Consider the following 20,716-nt stretch of genomic DNA (forward strand, 5'->3'; position numbering starts at 1 on the left):
AGCTAGATGCAGCTTCCTTTCAGAAGCTGCCATTCACAGTAAGTTGGCTCAATGAGATGCAAATGCACTGTGAGTCTGCCTTTGGGGCTCTCCTGGTGCCTGAAACACCATCTATTCCCACGCCATTGTCAGCTAATCTATAAGATTCTCTTGGTGCACTCAACACCCCACCAGTGTCTTTATCTGTCTCTCGAAACGTGGGAGGTACACAGAGAACGATCGGCTTTCCACTAGTTCAGACCTCATTCTTCATATCATGCCTAGATCAAGCTGTCACACTCTTAAAGTTTTTCAGCCCCAGATCACAGTTCCTCCCAGTGTGTGCTTTAGGCTGAAGACTTGCTGGTCTTGGGTTTCTAAAACAAAACCGAAAGGGTCTGGTTTGGATTGGCTGAGCTAGGAAGAATGACAGATACTTCACCAAATCACAAAACTAGAGTTTTCTTCTTAGTCCCCGCCTTAGAATCGCAGCAACAGGACTGCTTGATTTTTTTTCAAAGCAAAGGCCAGCCTGGGGTTGCTATGGAGACAGGACGCTGCAACCTGCACAGCAGGTAGGACTGATCACTTGGAGAACTTAGCAAAGCTCTGTATTGCTTCCATCCGTAACTTCATTCTCCCTTCAACCGATTTTTTTTTTCTTGAATCCTATGGAAAACTCCACTTTAAAGCAAGAAGAAAACCAAGAGCCTGGAGAAGCAGAGAAGCCATGGGAAGGAGCGGCAGCAGCTTCTCCCCTGGATCCTGGTCCCCTGTCACCTGAGTACCTGGAAAAGGAGCAAAGGTCAGACACTGAAACCCAAGGCACAATGAGCCCCTCTTTGGGCGGCCAATCTAGAGCCAGCCTGTCTCTGGGATACCTCATGGGACCAGGAGTGCCATTCTCCCCTCCTCTGTTTCCGCTGGAGTCTCACTTCGGTCCTCCCCCGACTGCATCTACCCAGGACCCTGTGGCTTCATCACAGGCAAAGAAGAACCCCGGTGGGATTCCTGGCACTGCAACACCACCTCATTCTGAGGCTTGGGAACCATATTCTGCTGCAAGACAATTATCTTTTTACCACACAAGCCAAACAGAGGAATGCACCTCTGCACCCTCTCAGCCACCCCAGTTTGACTTGTGTAGGCCAGGGGATGCCAGCCATAACAAGCCCAAGCCCAAAAGGCTGAGATTCAACCTTTTACAGGAAGAAGACTCAAACGGTAACTGTGATCCAAACGAACCTGAGTTTGAAGCTAATGAAGCAGCTCCCAGTATGCTTGAGGTGGCTATTCAAAATGCAAAGGCATACCTACTGAGCACCAGCAGCAAGTCTGGTTTAAATCTGTAAGTATCACTGGGAGTGGGGGGAGGGACAGTTTGACAAAGCAGGGCAGGGGCAGTGGGCAGGAGTGTCTCTGTGAAAATGTGTTGGAGACAAAAGAGGTAGAATTGGAAAGAATTCCATGTGGAAAATGAAAAGGTATTGTGTATGGTAGAATAGGCCTTTAATCTCAGGACCTGGGAGTGGAGGTAGAGGCAGGCAGATCACTGTTATGGGTTTGCCTGGTCTACACAGCAAGGTCCAGGTCAGCTAAGGCAACACATTGGGACCCTATCTCAAAAACTAACAAATAGAGGAGAGGAAAGACAAAGAAAGTGAATTGGTGAGATAACCGCATCAAGCACTCAAATCCAGGCCCTGTTAATGATTCTTTCAGGTCTTTGAAGACCCTAGGCAGACCATTCAAATAGTTTCTGTTTCTTTTGGGCCTCATTATTGTTTGGTTTATTTACTCTTGACTTGGAAGGAGTTACAAAGTCATGAAATCTAAGCCCTTACCCAGGGTGCCTCTAAAAATATAACTGCCTATGATGACAGTGCACTCTCATCCCAGGACTTGTGTAGGTGGACTGTATGTTCAGTCCCAGGCCAGTGATGGGGTGACCACCCATCCTGTTTTGTAGTGTTATGAGCAGCGGGGCTGCGTCCCCAGCACCCTGGCCACCTGTTAGCTTATGCCCCGAAATAATTACACGGACACTGTATTCTTTTAAACACTGCTTGGCCCATTTCTATCTAGCCTCTTCTCGGCTAACTCTCGCACCTGGACTAGCCCATTTCCAATCATGTGTGTAGCACTCCAAGGTGCGCTTACCGGGAAGATTCTAGCCTACGTCCATCCTGGGTTGGAGCTGAATCGCGTCTGCCCGGGAGAGGGGAGCATGGCGTCTCTGCTCCAGAGATCAAAGCTGTCAAGTCTGAGCTCACTTCCTCTTCCTCCCAGCATTTTGTTCTGTTTACTCCTCCCACCTATGTTTTAACCTATGAGGCCAAGCAGTTTCTTTATTACTTAACCAATGACCTTCCTCCACCATTTCCCCTTTTTCTGTTTAAACAAAAAGGAAAGGCTTTAACTTTAACATAGCAAAATTACATATAACAAAACAGTTATCAAGTAAAAATTACAATATTTACATCTATTTTATCTTTATCATAACTAAGGAAAACAACTATAACTATCTATCTATTCTTCAACACCATCAGAGACTCCAGAAGAATATAATATTACCTAAGTAAATAAGAAGTAAGCAACTTTCAAACTCTAGAAATGACAGAGACATCTCGCAGCCTGTACAGTCACCCAAAGTTCCTCTGTACCGTTGGGGCATCAATCTTCAGCCTTCAGGCCCATAGTATCCAGCAGACATTTCCATGAAGCAGGAAAATTCAAAGTCAGTTCAGTCACTATCTGTTGTGTCCTGCAGAATGTCTTGCAGACTCCTTCATGAATCAGGAACCCTGAAAGATTACCTCACCTTTAGGCAAGTTCAGTAGTTCTCTCTCTGCGGGTTCTCTGTTTCCAGTTTATGCAATAGTCCAGGCAAGAGCAGTTTCTTGCCCAAATGGCTCTCAAACTCCATAAGGATCCTCTTCAATGCCCATCTTCCTCTTGAAGTAGATGCTTCAGAACTCAGCTGCCATGGAACTCTCTTGCAGTAGTGCATTCTTTTATTTCATGGTACTTTGTGATATTTATAATTTTACAATTGTTTTTGAACTTATATTTTGATGCCTGGCCTTCCTGCTAGTGATCATCATCCTCCAAACTATGAGTAAATATCAGCAAGAACTAGAGGTTACACCTTCCAAATATAATGTGGGTGCATGTGAGTACTGGAAACCCAACTTGAGTCCTCTAAAAGAGCAGGAAGTACTCTTAACCGCTACATAACTCCAGGTCATAAAAAAATTTTAATTATGTATCTATGTGTGGGTATATGCTTATGAATGTGGGTGTCCTTGGAGGTCATGATATTGGATCCCATGGATCTGGTGTTTAGTTTCCACATTTCTTTTCAGCTGACAGCGTTAACTAACAAAACAGAAGGCAATTCAATAGATCTTGATGATATTGGAAACAAAGTCTCAGAAGACATAGGCTAAAGACTTTGTCACTGTTTCATCATTAATTCACCCATCCATCCATGTATCCATTCATCCTCCATTCATCTATCCATCCACTCCTCCATCCATCCATCCAACCAGCCAGCCAGCCAGCTGGCCATCTATCTATCCATCATTCATCCATCCATTTGTTTATCTATCCATCCATCAGCCATTCTTCATCTATTTATCCATGCATCCATTCATCCATAAATTCATCTATCCATCCATTCATCTATTCATCCATCCATTGATCCATACATCCATGCATACATCCATTCATCTTTCCATCCATGCATCCGTTCATCTTTCCATCCATCCATCCATCTACACACCCATCAACCATCCATCCATTCATCTTCCCATCCATTCATCTAGTCATCCATCATCCATCCATGATTAGTCTACCCATCCAACCATCCATCTATACATCCATCCATCCATTCATTCATCTACACATCCAGCCATCCATCTACACATCTATCCATCCACTCATTCTTACTCTGTAAATCAGTATTGTGCAAACAGAGAAGTGTATAGTAGTGTGAAAAGCCCATTCCTCACCTTTAAACCTGGTGCATAAAAACTATGGAGTATGAATTGTGAACAAAGTATGATTAATTAATGGGAGGGTAAATGAGTTTTACTAATTTAATTGTGAAACAGAGTATATAAAAATGTCATAATTACCACTCCAGGAGAAGACACATGTATAAGAATATTTAGGCAGCATGAACTGGCTTTAATGGAAGGGGGAAAAGGACACAAAGTTGAGTGTGTGTATCTGGGAAGCATTGGGAGGGAGAGGGGAATATGATCAAAACACATGTAAAATTCTCCAAGAATTAACAAGAATAGTTTAGAATAAGAGAAAGAAGCAAAGAATTTGGTGATTTGTCTTTACCTGAACCTGAGCAGATAACACTATGAAATGCTTCTTTGGAAGTTCAAAAACAATGAAGCAAAATGTTACTTTTAAAACTTTGATGTAGGAGGTGAAGAGAGGGCTCAGCAGTTAAGAGCACTAGTTGCTCTTGCAGGACACCAGGATTTGGTAGCCAGTACCCACATGCTAGCTCACTACCATCCTTTAATTCTGGTTCTAGAGTATCCAATAATTTGTGACCTTCTCAGGAACCAGAATACAAATGATACACATGCATACATGTAAGCAAAACACTCACATGCATTAAATAAAATAAACCTTAAAAAAGATGTAGATGCTAGAGAAATGGTTCTGCAGTTATGAGCATGTACTGCTCTTGCAGAGGACTAGAGTTTGGTTTCCAGCACCAATATTATGTAACTCACAAAGCACCTACAACTCAGGATCCAGGAGATCTGGCATGGGCACCTGCTTTCACATGCACATACTCACATGCATAGACATAATTGGAAATCCTTTAACATATATAAGGTGGCAAGCACACAGCTCTTAAAGAATTAACAGTATTTGATATCAGATTGTATTTGGTGAGGGCAAGGATGAGGAACAGGAAGGAAATAATTGATGTAAGAGTAAAAACATGCATCACTGTTAGTATATAGTTTGGAGATTTTAACTTCAGAAATGAAATGTGAAAAGAACTGATGTGTATAATATATCTTGCTGTTATACTTTCCTCTACTAACTTAAATATCCACATCGTATTAGAAACTTTACTAAAGAAAATTTTAGAGTAGGTTCTATCTGGAGTGGTAGAAATTAGCTTCTCTTCAAAATCTCTTAAGATTTCAAATTTTTAACTTTCTTAAAACCCAACTGAATTTGCATGAAAAAAATTTCAAATGTTCATGATGTATGTTATCTGGAATTTTCTCTGTTTGGTAGATATGATCATCTTTCTAATGTGTTGACCATGATATTAGAGGAGCGTCCTGCAGATGCTGTTGACATCATTGAAAATATAAGCAAAGATGTGAAGATGGCAAATTTTAATAAAAAGTTAGATACACTCCACAATGAAAATGAGATGCGTCCAGCATATGAAATAGCAGAGAAGCAAAAGGCTCTTTTTCTCCAGGGACCATTGGAAGGAGCTGATCCAGAACTGGAGGAGGAAATTGTAAGTGATCACCAACTATCTCAACACTATTTTAATGAGCACTGGAATCTCAGAGATGAGTGGGGCTTGCCTCATCAATACACCATCTTATAGCTCTGTAAATAACTGTAAGTCATTACCAAATTTCTCGATGCTGCTAATGAACACTGGAATCTCAGGGATGAACGAGGTTGCTGGTCTACTAAATGAGCTCTAGACCAGCAATGAATTTATAGTGAGGTTTTTTTTTTTTATCACAAGAAAGGGTGAGAAGCTGGAAAGAGGGCTCAATGGTTATGAGCACAGGCTACCTTTCCAGAGGACTTGGATTTGGTTCCAAGCACCACATGAAGGCTCACAACCATAACTCCATTCCAAGGGGATATAACACATACATATGGTGTACAAACATACATGCTAGAAAAACACCAATCCACATTAAAATTAAGGCTAAATAGATTTTAAGGTAAGTACACACAGAGTGTTTGGTAGGCTATGTCATCTAGTCTTGACGAAGTTCACTCCATGATATTTGCAAGACCAACCTGCTGAATGAAATCTCTTCAAATGTGCCACCATCAAGTGATGCATGACTGTAAAAGACTTATATCAATTTGCATATTTTCCTTTAAATTAAGTTCAAAACAAAAGTACTTCTATTGTCACTTCCAATGTGTGGTCGTTTTTAGGGTAAGATCCATTTGTCTGGGTATTTACTATAGTTTAGCCATGGTTCAAAGTACAAGCAGCTAGAAATAAAATTCTTTTTAAAATCAAAAGTCAAATTGGTGAAAATATTTGGAGAAAGAATTGGTAACAGAAGGCAGAAAATACATAGTTTGGAGTAAAATCTGGTGACACAAAATTTTGAACTTCAAATACTTCAAAATAGCATACTATATCTTTTTCCATAAATGTTTGTATACTTAAAAATTTATGTATAACTTCATGTTCTAGTAACAACAAACTATTTACAATAATTTCAAATAAACTGCTTTCAAAATAGAATTTTCAGGGAAAAGCAAAAGAGGCAGGGGCTTGACTGCTCCCACAGAGCCTTGGTGTAGCAGCCTTTGGGAAGAAACGCAGCCTGAGGCAAAGAGACCGATAGTCCTTGGATGGAAGGAATCTGTGATAGAAGCAAGGAGCTAATGCCAGGCTGCTTTGCACAGTGGCATTGGAGTATGGGTCAAATACAACCACGAGAACTGTAGGAGCATTCAGTATGTGGGGATCAAGCAGATGGCAGACATTCTCAGGGATAACTTATTAAGAAACATCAGTATTCAGTACAGGAACAGGCCCCCAGCTGTCTTAGGCAACTTCAGTAGCTCAGGATCTACACCCGGATACAGGAGGTGAGTGAGAAGACACATAGCTGGTTTGGGTCTGAAGACTGACCACCCTTGACCCAGCGTCTTCCTAATAAAGGTCAGGCCAGCAGCCATGAAATATCAGAGATGAGTTATGGGATGAAGAGTACAGCTTCACATCGGGGGCAAAAAGAAGGTAAAGGCTTCTACTGTCATGCCTAAAGACCTACCTGGGTTCAACCCTGGGGCCTACATGCTTAAGGACAGAACCAACTTCAGAAAGTTGTCCTTTGACCTTCACTGTTGTGCTCCTGACCCCATGACATTGTAGCTAAGTGAGCAGGACCAAGAGCAAGTAATATTCTACATGCCAGGGAAAGAATTTTAAAATTATGTCACAGGTGAGGATTTTAAAGGGCATTGTGTTAGTCAAGCCAAATGGCTTTTAATTCCAGAACTCAGAGGCAAAGGCAGACAGATCTCTGTGAGTTCAAGACCAGTCTGGATGACAGAGTGAGTTCCAAGAAAGCCAGGGTTACATATACATTAAGACCTGTCTCAACCAAAATCAAACAAACAAACAACCTCCACCAAAGTCTTCATATTTTTCTTGACACCACAATGGGAAACTATAAACACTTGCAAATCATTTGTGAGAACGATGAGTGCTCATAACTGCTCTGGGAAGCACCCCACTTTAGCTAAAGTTCTTTTGAATTTCCATTTTCTCTTCTAACTGTAGCTATTCTAGTGTCCATTTAGCACTCTGTATTCATTTCCCTGTATTTCTTTTATGGAATTATGTTTATCTTCATTACTTCAAATGTTATTATATACTACATATACTGTCAAGTACTTATATTTTTGTTTTAAAGTGTAGCTCATGCCAAGCAATTCAAAAGATATTTACCTTTATAATCTTTTCCATTATTTTACATATTTTCATATATAGAATGCTAATGTTATTTACCTGACATACATGTAAAACCATGAATTTAATACATAGTTTAGTGACAACATAAATATATATAAATATGTGTCTGTTAGACTATGTCTTATTTTCGCATTATTAACTTATTTTATATGAAAAATAATGTTGAATTTTTTTCAAATAGAGCCTCACTAGATAGCTGTGGCTGTACTGAAATTTGCTATGTAGACTAGTTGGCCTCAAATTGAAAACTGTCTACCTGCCTCTGCCTTCCTAGTGCTAGAAATAATGATGTGAACCATAATGCCTGACTTGAATGTTTACCACCCATTAAGTTCTTTCTAAGAGTCACATGAAACAAAGTTTTATGATCATATCGATGAGTATAGCACACAACTGGTCTAAGAAGCCTTGTGTGTGGGGGAAGAACAGAAGTTTAGGGATTCACACATTTTGCTTTGTATCTTCAAAGAAAGAGGAGTGGAGAAAGTAGAGATAGTGTCAAGGCATAGAAAAGATGCAAACATTCCTCTTATCAGTAAGATTTTAACCATGGATATCTGTTTTCCTAGGCAGAAAGCTCTCTGCCCAATGTGATGGAGTCAGCGTACTATTTTGAACAAGCTGGAGTTGGTTTGGGGACAGATGAGACTTATCGGGTGTTTCTTGCCCTCAAGCAACTTACTGAAACACACCCAATCCAAAGATGCCGCTTCTGGGGCAAGATCTTGGGTCTGGAAATGAATTATATCATTGCTGAAGTAGAATTACGTGAAGGGGAAGATGAAGAGGAGGTGGAAGAGGAAGGTGTAGCTGAAGAAAGGGACGATGTAGAAAGTGAAGCCGGGGAAGGTGAGGAGGACGAATTACCGAAGTCCTTGTATAAGGCCCCACAGGTGATACCCAAGGAAGAAAACAGAACAGGTACGAACAAGTACATCTATTTTGTTTGCAATGAGCCTGGAAGGCCATGGGTGAAGTTACCATCAGTGACGCCTGCTCAAATTGTTACCGCAAGAAAAATCAAGAAATTTTTCACTGGACGACTAGATGCGGCCATCATAAGCTACCCACCCTTCCCAGGAAATGAAAGCAATTACTTAAGAGCACAAATTGCCCGCATTTCAGCAGGGACCCATGTCAGTCCTCTAGGATTCTATCAGTTTGATGAAGAGGAAGGAGAAGAAGAAGAAGAGATGGAAGGTGGCCGAGACAGCTATGAGGAAAACCCCGAATTTGAAGGCATCCAAGTGACTGACCTGGTGGAATCTCTATCCAATTGGGTTCATCATGTGCAGTACATTCTTCCTCAGGTAGGAGTGTATTCAGGTGACATGTGTTCCGAGATGATCTTCTATATTTTACATATTGATGTGCATTAATTTTGTCAACAGTTCTTTTATTTTACATGAAGCTCTCATGTCAAAAAAACACTAAACGATTACTACAGACATGAAAACTAGTTTTGTACAGTGGTTATATAGGGGCTCTGCAGGAACACTGTATATAATCAATTATGTATTTAAATACATAGGATTCCATCCTCACCACAACCCCATGAAAGATTGCAGGATTCCTTTTGTACAATGAGGGGTTGAGGCAGACAGGGTGGGAGAGATGGTAAAGCAACCTCAGCTGATTCATTATGGAGTGAGATGTGAGACAAAGGACCCAGAGCCCGTCCTGTGAAACACCTGCTGCACTCTTCCATCATGTGTAGAAAGTCTTCACTTCCATACAGATAGTAGGTTCTTCTGAGGACTCTAGATAAGGATTATTGCCTGAGCAATTAGGGCCCCAGGTTTATAACACTTGAAATTTTGTGATTAATATTAATTAGCATGGAAGGAAATTCAGCTAATGAGCTGAATTTGAAAGTACATTATATACTTGTATGTAAGCATTACAATGAAAAATCTTTTGTTCAGTTACTCATAAATTGAAATTATGCTAATAAAAATAATTATTAAAAAGTACTATCACCAGGTGATGGTGATACACACCTGTAATCCCAGCACTCAAGAGGCAGAGGCAGATGGATCTGTGAGTTCACAGTCAGATTGGTCTACAGAGTGAGTACCAGGACAGTCAGGACTACACAGAGAAACCCTGTCACAAAAAGCAAACAAAAAAAAGTACAGTGAAGGCCAGATATGTATAAACCATGTCACCAGGAATCTTGTGGCAATGTCTTACAACTGTTTATATTTAAGGAATATTCTACAAATAAGGAAGTACAGGAACTGGACATAAGAGAGCTTGCTGCTCTTCCAGAAGACCCAAGTTATGTTTCCAGTATCATTGACAGACAGCTCACAATGTCCTGCAACTCCAGGTCTAGGATATCTGATATGTTCTTCTGACCTCCAGGGACACCTGCACACAGGTGTCACAAGTGCGCACGCACAAGCACAAACAAACATTTTAAAAGAGGATTGTAATGATGGATTTTAATTTTTTGAGACAGGGTCTAATTATGTATTCCTGACTAGTCTGGGACTTGCTTTGTAGAACAGGCTAGCCTTGAACTCTCAGGGTTGTGCCTGCCTCTGCCTCCTGAATACTGGAATTAAATGTGTGTGCCACCATGCCTGAATTTTAAAATGTTAAGTGATCTTAAAATCTTTCTGATGATTTCTAATCTAAAATAACATTAATACAATCAATTAGAACGTTTCAAAAGAAATGAAAAAAGTATGCTTTTGAAAGTCACCATTTACTTTATTTATATAAAGTGTAGCAAACTAGTTAAATGTATTACTACCATTTCTGTAAAGATTCTGCCCATTTTAAAGACTGCATAGACCTTAAAGTTCTGTAACTTCAAGAAATGTAAAATTATTGAAATAACTCATACAGGTTTGTTGTTTTTCCTGAAGAAACCCAAATGGAAAAAACACTTGGTAAAAACATACAGAAAGAAGAAGCTCAGTGTGGAGGCATGTGTCAGCAAGTCTAGCACTGGGAAAACTGAAGTAGGAGTGTAGTGCTATATTATCTGTATTTGGATAAATAAATCTTGCCTGAAGACCAGAGGCAAAGCTAAAGCCACTAGAGGTCAAGCGATGGTGATACACACCTATAATCCCAGGATTTGGGAGACAGAATCAGATGGATCTCTGTGAAGTCAAGGCCACCCTGAGCTACACAAGATCAATACAAAAACAAATCTGGGGTAGTGGTGTCTCACACCTTCAATCCCAATCCCAGGGAGTCATATGTCCTTAATCTCAGCACTAGAGGGAATATAAAATGGGAGGAGAGAGAGGCTTAGTCTGCCGTCTCCTAGTCTTGGTAGAGGTAAGCCTTCTCTAGTGGCTTGGCTGCTTTGCTTTTCTGGTTTTTGGGTTGAAGCCCAATATATGTCTCTGGCTTTTTATTATTTGTGCTACATAGGAGGATCATAGAAAGTGACCCTGCATCAGAATAGTTGGGCAAGTTTCCCATACAGAGAAGTCTTGTCTTGATAATTACCAACCATATATTCTGAATATATTAAGAATATTCTGACACTATTAAGGTTCTCATTAATCTACTAAATGTTGCAACATTCATCTCCAGGGTCGCTGTACTTGGTTCAATCCTATACAAAAGAACGAGGAAGAGGAAGAAGAAGAAGATGAAGAAAAAGAAGACAAAGGAGAAGAGCCTGACTACATAGAACAGGAAGTGGGGCCTCCTCTTTTGACACCAATCTCTGAAGATTTAGGTAACTTTACACACTGTTAGTGAGGACTCATAAGCTATATATTACACATGTGTGGTAAACTTGAAACGGTTGGAAACCCTAAAGAGGGGCAGAGAGCTAGGGCTCATCCCTTATCTCTGCCCTGGGTTCTGTAGGGTGGGAGTAAAGAAGGCTTTGGAGCGGCTGAAGGACTGGTGCAGAGAGGAAACGTGGATGGGTTCTAACTAACAGGAAAGGCTGACACCCCTCTTGTCTTGCCTTCAGTACACCACAAGCACATGGCACAGCTATGGTACAACGTTATGCGTGGTCTCTAACGAATGTCTCATCTATATTTGTCTCTCTATTGTTTCTTCCTATTCTGTTTTGCTTGCAACTCTTACTAGGTTTTTCCCATAGTAATGATTTATCTTTTCCTTGGTGATCAAACTTCTTCTCCTTTAGTAAAGCCTCCATTGCAAAAATGTTTGTACATATTTACATGTTTGTAAATATTTATACATAAGCTGTGTGTGTGTGTGTGTGCGCGCGCGCGTGAGTGCACTATATACATATATACATCCATACAATTATATTGCCCTAGGACACTCATAAAATACTCTCTTGAAACAGGTAGTGGTGGCTCATGCCTTTAATCTCAGCATTTCGGAGGCAGAAGCAGGTGGATCTCATGGAGTTCCAGGCCAGCCTGGTCTACAAAGCTACTTCCAGGATAGCCAGGACTGTTACACAGAAAAACCCTGCCTTGGAAAATGAAAAAAAAAAAAGAAACCTCTATTGATTTTTATATCAAGCTTCTCTTTTATCTTTTTACATTTTAAAACTTTGTTTCATTTTACATATTAGGCCCAGTTTCCCCTCCCCCTACCCATCCCATCCCCCATCCACTCCTCAGACGAGGTAAGACCTCCCTTGTGGAGTCAACAAAGTCTGATGCACCAAGCCCCTACCCCCTGATAAGGCATCCCATCATAGAGAATGGGCTACAAAAAGCCAGTTCATGTACCCAGGATGAGTCCTGGTCCCATTGCCAGGGGTCCTCTCAACAGATCAAGCCAGATAACTGTCACTCACATTCAGAGGGCTTATTTCTGGTACATGCAGATTCCCTAACTGTGAGTCCTGAGTCCCTAAGCTCCCACTAGCTGAGGTCAGTTGTGACTGTGGTTTTCCCAAACATGGTTATGACTGGCCCTTGTCCTTATGATTCCTTCTCCTTCTCTTCAACTAAATTACAACCCAGTGTTTGGGTGTAGATCACTGCATTAGCTTCCATCAGTTACTGGATATAGGTTTTATGATGACAATAAAGGTAGTCACTAATCTGATTAAAGGGCAAGGCCCTTTCAGACATGCTCTCCATTATGACTAGGAGTCTTAGGTGGGGTCGTTCTTGTTTAGAGAGAAACACCATAATGACTTTCTCTATCAAGATACGTTTTTCATTGCTCTCCCCCTCTGTCCCTCCCCCAACTTGGTTTTATTAATCCCTCAAGTTCTCATCCCCCATCCTCTCCCTTCTCCCCCTTCCCAGGCTGCCCAGGAGATCTTAACTATTTCCCTTTCCTGGTGCCTTCCATGTGTGTCTATCTTAGAGTCCTCATTTTTGCATAGTTTCCTGGGTTTGTGGATTGCAGCCTGTTTATCCTTTGTTTCATGTCTAATATCCACTTATGAGTGCATGCATACTGTTTTTGTCTTTCTGTGTCTGGGTTACCTCACTCAGGATTTTTTTCTACTTCCATCCATTTGCCTACAAATCTCAAGATGTCCTTGCTGAGTAACATTGAGTAAATGTACATCAGAATGGCGAAGATCAAAAACACTGATGACAGCCTATGCTGCAGAAGATGTGGAGTAGGGGAATGCTCCTCCACTGCTGGTGGGAGTACAAACCAGCACAGACACTGGAAATCAGTATGGCATTTTCTCAGAAAAATGTGGATCAACCTACCTCAAGTCCAACAACACCATTCTTGGGCATATACCCAAAGAATTCTCAATCACACCACAAAGGCAGTTGTTCAACTATGTTCACAGTAGCATTATTTGTAAAAGCGAGACATGGAAACAATCTAGATGCCCCTCCACCAAAAAATGGATAAAGAAAATGTTTTAACTTTTTATAGCAAATGTTGATGACTGTTCCATACTTATAAAAATCACTTCAGTTACCAGTAGATTCTTGTTCTGTTTGAAGCTTATAACTTTTTCATTGGGTTCCAGATATTCAGAATATACCCTCTTGGACAACACGGCTGTCCTCAAATCTCATTCCACAGTATGCTATTGCTGTCCTTAGATCCAATCTTTGGCCTGGAGCATATGCCTTTTCCAATGGCAAGTAAGTATCTGGCCACTTACAAAGCCATTTGTAACCAAACTTCACAGCTTATATTTTGGTGAGTGCAAAACCAAAGTCAGCCCCACCAGAACATAAAGCTGGCAAAGGATTTATTTACCCACAGCAGGTAAGCAGGATATTGAAACCCATTTCAATGCACCTTTCTGGCCAAAGGATGGAAGGATGATGCTTTTGTCTGGGGAGCCCATACATTTACCCAAGGCAGAGACAGTCCCGTGTGTAGGGTACTGAGCATAAGCAGGGCAGTCCGAAGCATATTCACTCAAAGTCACAATCCAGAAAGGAATGATTACAAACATATTTTGAGTTATGTTTAGCTGAAATTCATAAATAACATGGCTTGGGATTTGAATCCTAAATAGGAATGACTCTGGGTGTTCTCAGCTTGCATGGTAAATTTTACATAGAAATAAAAGACACACTGAAAGTACATTCATATAAGCAGTTGGCTTTAAAAGCCTTGCTTAGTGTCTGACAATTCTAATTGTTTAGGCTCTGGAAATTATGTTATCACAGTTGTTGTTAATACTGTCTTAACTCCTCTTTGGCATATTAGATATATAATGTGTGATTTATTAAAATGACTTCTGTAATATAGTAAAGATAAAGTTCAGAGCTAGAAAATTCAGGGTTGTACTTTATCATCTTAATTATCCCATTTAACTATAATGGACTGGTTTTATATTACTCACTCAGTAATTTAGTAGAGAGTTTATCCCTTGCTGTAAAAAACGGTTTCATTTGTCTTGTTTCTTTCTTAATTAGTATCAGAAAGCACAACTGAACAGGTAAAAGTCAAGCTGCCTTGGTTAGACTAGCCATTAATGAATGCCCCATGTTCAGGTGTTAGTTGGCCAACACAAAACACACTTTGTGTGTATGTGTCTGATCCATTGTTTCTAAGAAAGAAAATTGAGTTGGATGCACGGGGGATTTGAAAGGAGTTGGAGAAAAGAAAAGAAAATGATGAAATATATTATATGAAAAAAATAGAAACCACGTTTAAGACAAAAGTGAAAGCCAGTGGCTACAGGGAGTTTGACTAAGCTCCAGTGAGTATATGGGCAACATAAATTGGACATATGTGGTTCTTTCTTCCTTTTGGGGGGTCACAAGAGTTGGGGGTAGACTTGGAAGGACTGCAAAGTGAGTGTAATTGGGGTGCATAATGTGAAATTCCCAAATAGTCAATAGAAATATTATATTGGGGAAAAAACAAGTAAAAGCCAAGCTTTTAATTATTTACCATGATAATATGAGGAAGAGAATTTTGACTCCCCCCGCCCATATTATTCTCTCCCAAGGATGAAATGGATTTGCAGAATTGTGTATGTCACTGATATGTGGTCATCTCTTTGAGAAGGAACCCCATGAAAAAGATTGAAGAAGTTTAATGGAGATGTAGGTGGGATCATGTGAAGGGGTGGGCCTTCCAGCGAGAGATAGAACACTGAGAATGGAGGCTCTTTACTTAGGGTTGCATGACCAGCCTTGGAGGCAGATGAAGGTTCTTGAGTTAGGGATACATGACCAGCCTTGGGGGCAGAAGAAGGCTCTTGATTTAGGGATGCATGACCAGCCTTAACTGAAACGCCCTCTAGCAAAGGGGGGGGGGGTCTGTCAACTGGTTATGCATCATGTCCTAAGTGAGGTGAGGCCTACAAGAAAAAGCATCTGCAATTTCCTATGACCATGCCTGAAAAAAATAACACATCAGTTTTAGCTACACCTCTTATTCTTCACCCAGCCAAGGCTAGCAACTTTTGAACTTTGTAGAAAATTTCTGTAAAAAAGAAAAAAAATTAAATAATTGAATAACTGAAGAAGGCCCTTTCTTGAGGAAGGTCTAGATACAGGGTGCATTTTTGATAAGATCTGGCTGGTTTATTTTAAACTTAATTTTACGCACATTGGTGAAGATGTCAAAGTCAGTTGTGAGCTGCCATGCTGGGAATTGAACTCAGATCCTCTGAAAGAAGAGCCAATTCTCATAACCTCTGAGCCATCTCTCCAGACCTCTGGCAGTTTTCCATAACCAACTTAGCAATTTAGTAAAATATAATTTCCAGTAGTTGATGAATTACTGGGGACAATTTCACTCTGGCAATTTAAACACCCTGTTTTAAAAAACAAAACAGGGTTCCAAGATATAGTAGCAAGACCTTATTAGTATAAAGGGGTCAACCTTCCTAAAGAGACATGACTTTACTTTCTTTTCACTCACAGAAAGTTTGAAAACATCTACATAGGCTGGGGTCATAAGTATAGTGTGGAGAATTACGCACCCCCAGGCCTGCCACCTGTCTACCAAGAATACCCCAGTGGACCGGAAATTACAGAAATGGATGATCCCAGTGTGAGTGAGGAACAGGCGTCCAGGGCCACACAGGAGGCCACTGTACTGTCAGCTGAGGAGAATGAAGAAACTGATGATGAAGATGATGACAATGATGACTAACACGAAATTAGCCCAGTCTGATGTGGCACTGACACACACAAATCTTTTACGGAGACTCATTTTATATACATACATATATTTTGAAAATACATATATGTGTATGTTAGAAATGATGGTACAAAATATCATTCCTTTAAAGTTATTAAGTGGAGGATTGTGGGCGGGGGGGTGGCTCAGCGGTTAATAAATATTTTGCCCTTGCCAAGGACAGTTCCCAACACTCAAGTCCGGTGGCTCAAGGTCTAGTCCCAATGTCCTTTCTTGTGCTCCACAGCAACTGCATGTGTGCATGAGTCACATGTGCTAACACACATATAGTTAATCTTTAAAAAATGTTTTAAAAATTAGGTATGCTAAAACACACCTTTAATCCCAGCACTTGGAGGGGCAGAGGCAGTAGGAGCTTTTTGAATCCAAGGCCACCCTGGTTAACTTAGCAAGTCCCAGGACAGTCAGTGCTACATAGGGAGACCACATCTTGAAATTAACCTTGAAAAAATATATCACATTTGAGAAAGCATATAAAGAGCTGCTGTACAGGAAGTTGCCCAGTAGATTTTCCAGCTCATATGAGCACATCACTGTTTTAATAGCTACAACTCAGGTAATTAACACTTAAGTAATCCTGATTGGGAATGATCTCTCCAACAGGATTTCACTATGTATCTCTGGTTGTCTTGCAACTCACTCTGTATACCAGGATGACCTCAAACTCACAGAAATCTGTCTGCCTCTCCCTCCCAAGAGCTGAGATTAAATTGTGTACCACAATGCTCAAATTTAATTTCAAATTCAGCAAGTATTGAAAATTACAATTCACAATGCTTCTTGGAAATGCCTAGATTTTGAGTGTCAAGGCATATGGAATTTAAAACTTTAATAACCAGGGACTGGAGAGATGGCTCAATGGTTAAGAGCACTTATTCTTGTTGTTGCAGAGGACTTGGGTTCAGTTCCCAGAAATCAAACTGGGCAGCTAAACAACTACCTGTTAACTCCAGTTCTGTCAGATTTGATACCTCTTCCAAAGGCTACACACAAGTGCACACACACCCTCAAATAAAAATAAATCTTTATGAAATTGTGACAACTGTGTTACTTTTAGAAAGCAATCAGCAATTTACACTTTTCTACCTCCCTTGTCATAGAGTGGGAGATTGTAGATCACTGAATTATAATTTTGAGTAACACTGTGGTAAATCAGAAGGTGTCTACTCAATACTTGAGCAGATCTAAAATACTTATGAGTCACTGCATAGACTACTATGGTGGAATCACCACCTGGCTGTGGCTTACCAGATAAAAGTCCATCTGGCATCTGTCTCTGGAGGGCCTACATGGCATCTACTTGATCCACCTTCATTCTCCCAGCATTAAGTTTAGTTTTGCCCACATAGCTCTATTCTACCCTATAACAGGCCCAAAAGAGCTTCCTTATACATTAACCAATAAAAGCAACACATATACAGAAGGACTTCTGACATCATCTCCCCTTTTTAGTCTAAATAAAAAGGAAGGTTTTAACTTTAACAAAGTAAAATACATATAAAAAAGAGATATCAAGCAAGAATTACAATTACAATATTAATATATACTTCATCTTTTATGTAACAAAGGAAAACTATAACTATCTATTCTCCAACTCCAAGGGATCTGACATCTTCACCAATGTGCATAAAATTAAATTTAAAATAGACCAGCCAGATCTTGTCAAAAATGCACCTTGTATCTAGACCTTCTTCAAGAAAGGGCCTTCTTCAGTTATTCAATTATTTAATTTTTTTACAGAGATTTTCTACAACATCAAAGACTACAGACGGATATAATATTACCTAAGTAAACAGGAAGTGTGCATTGTAAGCAACGTCTAAAACATTAGAATTCACAAAGACATCTCACTGCCTGGACAGTCACCCAAAGTTCTTCTGTAACTCTGCAGCCACCCATCTTCATATAGTCCATAGTATCTGGCAGACTTTTTCATGAAGCAGGGAATTTCAAAGAGAGGTCCACCGATATTGACAGTTTGTCAGTCACTTTTTTTCTGTGTCCTGCAGAATGTCTAGCAGACTCTTTCATGATGCAGGAAGCCCGAAGAATCATCTCACCTTTACACAAGTTCAGCAATCATTTTTCTGTGGGCCCTGCAGGTCTAGCTCATACAGCATAGTATCAAGCAGTCCAGGTAAGAGCAGTTTCTTACCCAAATGGCTAATCAATGCCATAAGGAGCCTCTTTGGTTCTACTTCATCCTCTTGAAGTAGCTTGGTGCTGCCAGCAACAGATGTGTCTCATTGTCATGAAAAGTCCTAAGTTTTTAAAATGTTTAAATGCCATATTCTGTTAGTCCTTGAAAGATTTGAATAATACCTATTTAACTGAAATATATATCTATGTCTAGAAAATCTCACTAACATGACTTACAAGCTTGACTATTATAGATGACTATCTATTAACCTATATTTCTTAATTATACATTACATCTTTAAATAACTGTATAAACACAGTACCTTAATCAAGAGCAGAAATACATATACACAGTATAACAAAATTGACCTTAAATTTGTATCAATAAACCGAGATCCATACCAATGCAAAGTATTCATGTCTATATCCTATCCCACTTTTGTGGGACAAATGTCTATATTCTGTCAATTATATTTTAAATAAATGATGATTGGCCAGTAGCCAGGCAAGAAGTATAGGTGGGACAACCAGACAGGAAGTTGAGGCAGGTCAATGAGAACAGAATTCTGGGGAGAGGAAACACCATTCTCTTGGCAGTCGTGACCCAGCCACAGAAGAAGCAAGATGTGACTGCCTCGCTAAAAAAGGTACTGAGCCATGAGGCTAACGTAGACAAGAATAATGGGCTAATATAAGTTAAAAAGTTAATAAGAAGCCTGAGCTAATGGGCCAATCAGTTTATAATTAATGTAGACCTCTGTGTGATTTCTTTGGGACTTAACAACTGTGGAAACTGGGCAGGACAGAAACCCCAACAACAAATGGCACCCAACATGGGGCCAGGTGCGAAAGAAACTCAGTCAACAAATGGTGCCCAACGTGTGGACTACACCACATAAAGCCCGGGAGAGGTTGGGAAGTAATTTTAGACAGAAAAGAATAAAGCATGGCTTCTTGGTAGCAGCAATTTCTTGGGTCTGCTCTGCTTGCTAGATGCAAGCAAGCCCTCTCATTTAAGAAAGGCTTCCTAACTCAGCTTTTGCTGCAAAACTTTGCAGCTCTTTTAAGAGGCCATGCCATGAAACACTTAAATGGAACTGATGAAAAGCTGACCACATACGTTTTGGTTTTCAGTCATAGCAGGAAAAAAGCCGTGCTGTTTTAAAATGCCAGCTTTCAGGACTGTCCTGACAGTGCAAACTCTAACTCTTTTAGGCAGGAGGTCCAGCTACAGAGCATTTGAGTGTGGTTTGTGAGCACTCTGTTGCAGCTTGCTTGCTGGCAAGGACCTTGAAACACCATAGAGTTGTGGCAATGAACATGGCTCCAGCCAGTACTTTACCATGAGGCTGGATTCTCAGAAAGCTAACGAATGAGCTTGATCCAGCTGTCAAGGCCATGGCTTTAATCCTCTCCATATTGCTTAGCAAATTAAAGAATTACATGTCAGAAAAAGAGGTATACAGTAGAGAGTCTCAAATAAGAAGAAAACCTCTAAATGTTTTACAATGTATTAAAAATATATGCAGGCTTGGGAGTGAAAAGAAAAAGGTTAAAGTCCTTTTAAAAACAGAGAGTAGTTGGCACACACCTTTAATCCCAACACTTGGGAAACAGAGGCAGAGAGACTTCTGTGAGCTCAAGTTATGGTGGCATACACTTTTAAACCCAGCACTTGGGAGGCAGAGGCAGGCAGACCTCTGTGAGTTCAAGGACAGCCTTGTCTACAGAGGGAGTTTCAGGACAGCCAGAGATACACAGAAAACCTGTCTTGAAAAGCAAAAAAATCAAAAAATAAAAACAAAACTAATAGAATTTAAAATAAAGCCAAGTAAAGATGAAAAATACACAGAGAATCTGGATACTGTATGTTATATACTCTTTGAATTGTTTAAATGCTGAGGAAGGAGCAAGAGCTGCTAAAAGATATTTATTTATAAATGCTGCTAAATTAATCTAAGATAGGTATTTTGAAAATAATTTGATTTCAAAATTGAAGTCAAAAAGTATGTTACTTTGGAGAAGAGAATTTGCTTTTGTTTCCACAGGAAATGAGAGGCTGTGGATTCATTCTGAGTTAAGAAAAATCAGGTTTGATCAAGGAAGATCACCTAAGAAATCTCCAGTAGGAACAGATGGCTCAAATGTCTGAGTTCTATATCCAGAAGAGATTCAAGCCTGCTGCTTGAGATGATCAAGACTCACAGAATACTCCAGTCAGGACTTGAAAATAATTCTAAATTTTCTCTAGGTCTCCATTAGATTATCAGAGCACCCAACGAGCAGAAAGTAGCCTGGAAT

The 20,716-nt window shown here is 40.1% G+C and overlaps 1 protein-coding gene across 1 annotated transcript; it reads left to right on the plus strand.

The window, feature by feature from the left end:
• The first annotated feature begins 450 nt into the window (after positions 1–450).
• LOC142833876 (radial spoke head protein 4 homolog A-like) lies at positions 451–19,166 on the plus strand. Its single transcript, XM_075945729.1, has 6 exons — positions 451–1,327; positions 5,260–5,494; positions 8,290–9,030; positions 11,279–11,426; positions 13,632–13,749; positions 15,997–19,166. The coding sequence occupies exons 1-6, from the start codon at positions 651–653 to the stop codon at positions 16,226–16,228; spliced, it is 2,151 nt and encodes a 716-aa protein (XP_075801844.1). The 5' UTR covers positions 451–650; the 3' UTR covers positions 16,229–19,166.
• The last annotated feature ends 1,550 nt before the right edge of the window (positions 19,167–20,716 follow it).

Source organism: Microtus pennsylvanicus, chromosome 1, assembly GCF_037038515.1.
Source record: "Microtus pennsylvanicus isolate mMicPen1 chromosome 1, mMicPen1.hap1, whole genome shotgun sequence".
In the NCBI taxonomy this organism is placed as follows: Eukaryota; Metazoa; Chordata; class Mammalia; order Rodentia; family Cricetidae; genus Microtus; species Microtus pennsylvanicus.